Source organism: Neopsephotus bourkii, unplaced genomic scaffold, assembly GCF_033783945.1.
Source record: "Neopsephotus bourkii isolate Nb327-2 ecotype Australia unplaced genomic scaffold, CSIRO-AGI_Nbou_v1 NB_730, whole genome shotgun sequence".
Lineage (NCBI taxonomy): Eukaryota > Metazoa > Chordata > Aves > Psittaciformes > Psittacidae > Neopsephotus > Neopsephotus bourkii.
In genome coordinates this window covers 653,912-659,031 of record NW_026901228.1, presented here as the reverse complement: position 1 = coordinate 659,031, position 5,120 = coordinate 653,912, and the positions used below count along the sequence as shown (strand labels likewise).

At 45.3% G+C, this 5,120-nt stretch overlaps 1 protein-coding gene across 1 annotated transcript; it reads left to right on the top strand.

The window, feature by feature from the left end:
* The first annotated feature begins 263 nt into the window (after nt 1-263).
* CXCR4 (C-X-C motif chemokine receptor 4) lies at nt 264-3,758 on the top strand. The gene is made up of 2 exons (XM_061354336.1): nt 264-486; nt 2,152-3,758. Exons 1-2 carry the CDS (start codon nt 448-450, stop codon nt 3,211-3,213), a joined length of 1,101 nt encoding a protein of 366 aa, XP_061210320.1. The 5' UTR covers nt 264-447; the 3' UTR covers nt 3,214-3,758.
* The last annotated feature ends 1,362 nt before the right edge of the window (nt 3,759-5,120 follow it).

Below are 5,120 nucleotides of genomic sequence, written 5' to 3'. Positions count from 1 at the left end.
CCTTCCACCATCACAATCCCTGGGCCGGTGGCTGCACCCAGAGCTCGCCTCGGGTACCCACGGCAACGCAGGGCCCGGCAACACACTTCAGAGAATTTTCTTGTGGGGAAATTCAAAACGCTGCTTGTACAAACACATCAATCGAAGGGTGGCAAACGCCCCTGTGAGGAGCAACGCCCCCGCGGGCACCCGGGGCAAGTGCAGGTCCCATGCCCTGGGGCGGCAGACAAAGAGCGCTCCGAGGCGCCCGCCGGAGCACGGGTGCGCAGTGACACCCGCCGGGGAGGAGCCAGCCACGGGCTGCCCCAGGGCGGGGGGGGCAGCGGGGGGTACTTATAAGAGTCGCGTCCCGCCACAAGAGCCGGGGCGTGTGTTTGGTCCAGCTGCGAGCGGAGGCGGTCGGAGAGGCGCAGCGGCAACAACAACTCGAGAGCCTAGAACCGTTAGATGGCTCAGAGCATGGACAACGGCCTCGACAGCCTGGATGTAAGTGCCGGGAGCCGAGTCGGCGGGCGGGACCGCGGCTGCTGGCTGCTCGACGCCGCTTCTCCGCGGGAGCGGCAACCCCCGCGCCCCGCCGCTCCCGCACGTGTGCGCGCTGTTTGCAAACAAAGGTGCCCTCGGCAGGGACCGCGGGCGTCGGCGGGCGGGGATTGCCCCGCGGCGCGAGGGGAGCGGGTAGCTGGTAACGGGGGACCGCGGAGCCGAACACCGCCTCTCGCCTTCCAGCCCGCGTAAGGGCGGCGGTCCGTGGGGTGCAAACAGGCAGAGCTCGCCCCTGAACTCGTGCCGCTGCTGCAGAGCTTCGGACCTTGCTACAGCTGCAACCGCTGCTGGACCCCTGCTTCTTTGCTCAGGCTTCGCTGCTTGGCCGTCAGCTGAAATGATATGCGGCGCTTCTGTGGGCTGAAACACTCCGGTAGAAGGGTTAGAGACACGGGAACGATTAGGGAGGGGGGAAAACCAGCGATGAAGTTTGGAGTCATCTTGACTCCAGGGAATGGCATCCCTCTGCCCGGTGCCCGTCCTGAACGCGGGCACTGTGGGACCGCGAGCGGCGGCAGCGCCCGGCCGTCCACTCGGGCCGAAACATCCATCTCCCCATCTTTTGAGGGCAGCTATTCTGCCACGGGGCTTTGAGAGTAGTTGGGAGCAAACCGGAGATCTAGGGCAAGTCTCAACTTTAATCCACGGTGATGCCCGCGCGGAGCTGGTGCCCCCGCGTGTGCGGGTCCTCGGGCTGCGTCCTGCACGGAGGTCAGGAGTTCTTGGCACACGTGAAAACTACAGTCTGAAAACCAGAGGAACTGTGCATAGCCAGGTGGCACTCGCCCGCCTGCATTGCTTTTTAGCGCGGTGGCCAAAACCGTTGGTGGTTTCCTGATGTGCTTTCATGCCTTCACCAGAATTTCGCTTCCTTTTTCCACTGCCGTACTTAGTTAAGCGCGCTCCGCCCCTGCTCCGCACTGCAAAGGGCGGGCAACGCTCCCATCGGGATGGCCCTCCATGGGGTTTTGAGCTCCTCTGCCTAGGGTCACCTCTTTTCTTTATGGGCTTTGGGGACTTTTTTTCCCTGTCTCTGTGTGAGAAGCTGTCAATTGCTTCTCAGCAGGGAATTCTTGCTATTATTTATCCTTTGTTACATCAGCCAAGGGTACCTTCTCCATTTTTTTCTTAATAAGAACGGGCTTTGGAGCAACAGCATTTATTTCTCACTGATGTTTTTTATAGCCCTCTCTTGGAAGAGTTAAAACGTCCTGGGTAGTATTCTGTGCAGACTAACCTCTTGCATCTGGCACTTCTGGGCTTTTCCATTTGTAGTATGCGTCTGATTAGAGTTTCGAACTGTCCAGAAACAATATTTCTGGGAGTAGCCATTACTTATCTTTTCCATGTCATCTCCTGTCCTTAGTTACAATATCTTGCTCCTTAGAGAAAGACAAAGGAAGTTTTTAAACTTATTATTTGCTGTATATTTTAAATATATGTGTGTGTATAAATATAAATAAACCGTGTTTTTCCATCTGGTTTTCAAAAAGTTTGCATAATCATGATGCTAGAGACTTCTCAGGCAACTCTGAACATACTGTCATAGAGAGTATGCTTTTGCAAATGAGCTAACATCTAATATTTTCTTTTCTTATATTTTAGCTGTCCTCTGGGTTAATAATTGAATTTTCTGATAATGGCACGGATGAGGTTGGTTCAGGTGACTATGGAGACTACGGAGAACCATGCTTTCAGCATGAAAATGCCGATTTCAACCGGATCTTCTTGCCAACAATCTATTCCATCATCTTCCTAACGGGAATAATCGGCAATGGATTGGTTATTGTTGTTATGGGCTACCAGAAGAAACAAAGAAGCATGACTGATAAATACAGGCTGCACCTATCTGTGGCTGACCTCCTTTTTGTCATCACCTTGCCATTCTGGTCTGTGGATGCGGCCATCAGCTGGTACTTTGGGAATGTTCTGTGTAAGGCAGTTCATGTCATTTACACAGTCAATCTCTATAGCAGTGTCTTGATTTTGGCTTTTATAAGTTTAGATCGTTACCTGGCAATAGTCCATGCTACCAACAGCCAACGACCACGAAAGCTGTTGGCTGAGAAGGTGGTATATGTGGGCGTATGGCTACCAGCTGTGCTTTTGACAGTGCCTGATATCATTTTTGCCAGTACTAGTGAAGTAGAAGGAAAATATCTGTGTGATCGCATGTACCCTCATGAAAACTGGCTGATTTCTTTCAGATTTCAGCATATCTTGGTAGGACTTGTCTTGCCTGGTCTAATAATCCTGACTTGCTACTGTATTATAATATCTAAGCTGTCACATTCTAAAGGCCACCAGAAGCGCAAAGCCTTGAAGACAACTGTTATCCTCATCCTCGCCTTCTTTGCTTGCTGGCTGCCATATTATATTGGCATCAGCATTGACACATTCATCTTGCTAGGAGTCATCAGACACCGTTGCAGCTTGGAGACAATAGTGCATAAATGGATCTCCATTACCGAAGCTCTGGCGTTCTTCCACTGTTGCCTGAATCCAATTCTGTATGCCTTCCTGGGTGCCAAGTTCAAAACATCAGCACAAAATGCCTTGACATCAGTTAGCAGAGGATCAAGCCTCAAGATTCTTTCAAAAAGCAAACGTGGGGGACATTCTTCTGTTTCTACAGAGTCCGAGTCTTCAAGCTTCCATTCCAGCTAACGCTGCTCCTTGCCATCAAAATAGACACTTTAAAGTTGCGCAAGACTTCAGAAAAATAAGACTGACCATAATGTACAGATTTATTTACAGTTGGGATTTTATTTTGTTTCTTTTAGTCTCTGTGAAGTTTAATTGACTTATTTATATATAAAAAACCATTTCATATTGATGACAAACTGTCTAGGCAGGTCCTGTGGACAAGTGGTTAGTTCATGAAAGTTTTAGTGCTTGTTTGTATGTATAGATACGTGAACTAAACACTTCTGGATTGTAGCAAAGTGAGTGTTAAAAGTTTAGAAAATATTTCTGGGTTGTTTATATGTAAATGTTTTCAGTGTTGCTGTTAAATTCGTAAAAAGTTGGCTGGATATTTTTACCTTACTACAAGATGTTTGGTTTACAATAGTTTAACTCTGCTGTAGAAACGGCACTTATAACCAAAGCCTTTTCTGTTATATGCTAGGGGTTTTTTTCCGCCATTCTCAGTAATTGATGGTTTGCAAAACTTTCTGTTCAAGGTAAATAAAAGTATATGACAAAAAGTTCTGGAGTGGTATTTGCATTTCTGGTTAAATGTTCTCAATGCTTTTATTTACAATTCTCAATGCACAATAATTTCTTTGAAAATTGATGGCTTTTGTATGAAAACCAGGAAAATTAGTTTCAGGATATATGGATTATTCAGTTGACACCTGTGAGTTCTAAGTAATTCATTTTTTCACCGTAATACATTTGATCTAGTTAACATTATCTTTAAAATGACTTAAGCTACCATTTTAAACAGAAATCTATCTAAGCAATTGTTAAAATTTACAGCCTCTTAAGAATCTTAACTAAAATTACTTCCTGTGACCAACTTTTATGCCATGAATATAAAGTCAGTCCTGTATTTCTTCTGCCTTTCACAGTGCTTCCAAAATTTTCATGTTAATAGTAATCAAAAGTAGTTGAATCAAAGCCATTCTGCTATTTGATGGTGTATTTGGACTAGAAATTAGGTTATTGGTGTATCTCCCCTGTGAAAGATAAATTTTTTTCTCTATGGAGCTTTTCCTACCCTGTCTACATCCAGATCTTGTTAAGATAATGTAATCTGAACATTCTTTTTGAAAATCCAGGATGTGTACCAGTTCTCACCAGGACTATTTATTTATTTATTTATTTTTTAAACCAGACTAGAATTTCCAGTTGTTGAAATCTTAAGTTAGTCCTATGCTGCTAGTATAGTGCATTCACAAGCAATGAATACCCAAGAGGACAGAGCCATGGAGAATACTCATACATTTCTATATTAAAAAAACCAAACAAACAAGCAAAACCCAAACAACTGTTACTGATTTAGAAATAATGAGCAACATGGGTATTCCAATGATATTGCCCAAAAAGAATGTGCTAGGAGTACAGCACCCTAGTGATTTTGAAGCATGTACTACTGTACTGAACTGTGTATTAAATTGGGATGGTTTATTTTAGATCTTTTCATAAATATAAGACCTTTTAGTTTGTAACTTCCCTCCCCCGAAAGGAGACTGCAACCCTGGTAACATCCTGCACACTTTCCTCGCAATGAAGTAGCAGTCATCTGATTCTGTGTTGAGCTGATTCATTTGCTGAACCAACACAAAACTTAGATATCTGACAGGAAAAAAAATATCCAGCAATTTAGTGAATTGAACTCAACAAGCACTACAAAAGTGCAAGACCTTGTAACTTTGAGCCAGGCAGAGGGAGAGAAAAGTGAGATAGAAGGAAGACAGGTACCCCCATTTAGGAATTAAAACTTTCAGCTGTTACCTCTAATATGTATCTTCACTCAACATAAATTAGCAACAGAAAAGATGCACTCTCAAGAAACAAAAGGTCTCACTTTCATCAGGTTGTTCCTCATTAACAGAGTGGAGAAATTA

What these genes read in the sequence shown, in the direction of transcription:
- CXCR4 (XM_061354336.1), top strand. Translation starts at nt 448, where the DNA reads ATGGCTCAGAGCATGGACAACGGCCTCGACAGCCTGGAT. An exon ending in ACGGCCTCGACAGCCTGGAT is followed by an intron (nt 487 to 2,151) that starts GTAAGTGCCGGG and finishes CTTATATTTTAG; the next exon opens with CTGTCCTCTGGGTTAATAAT.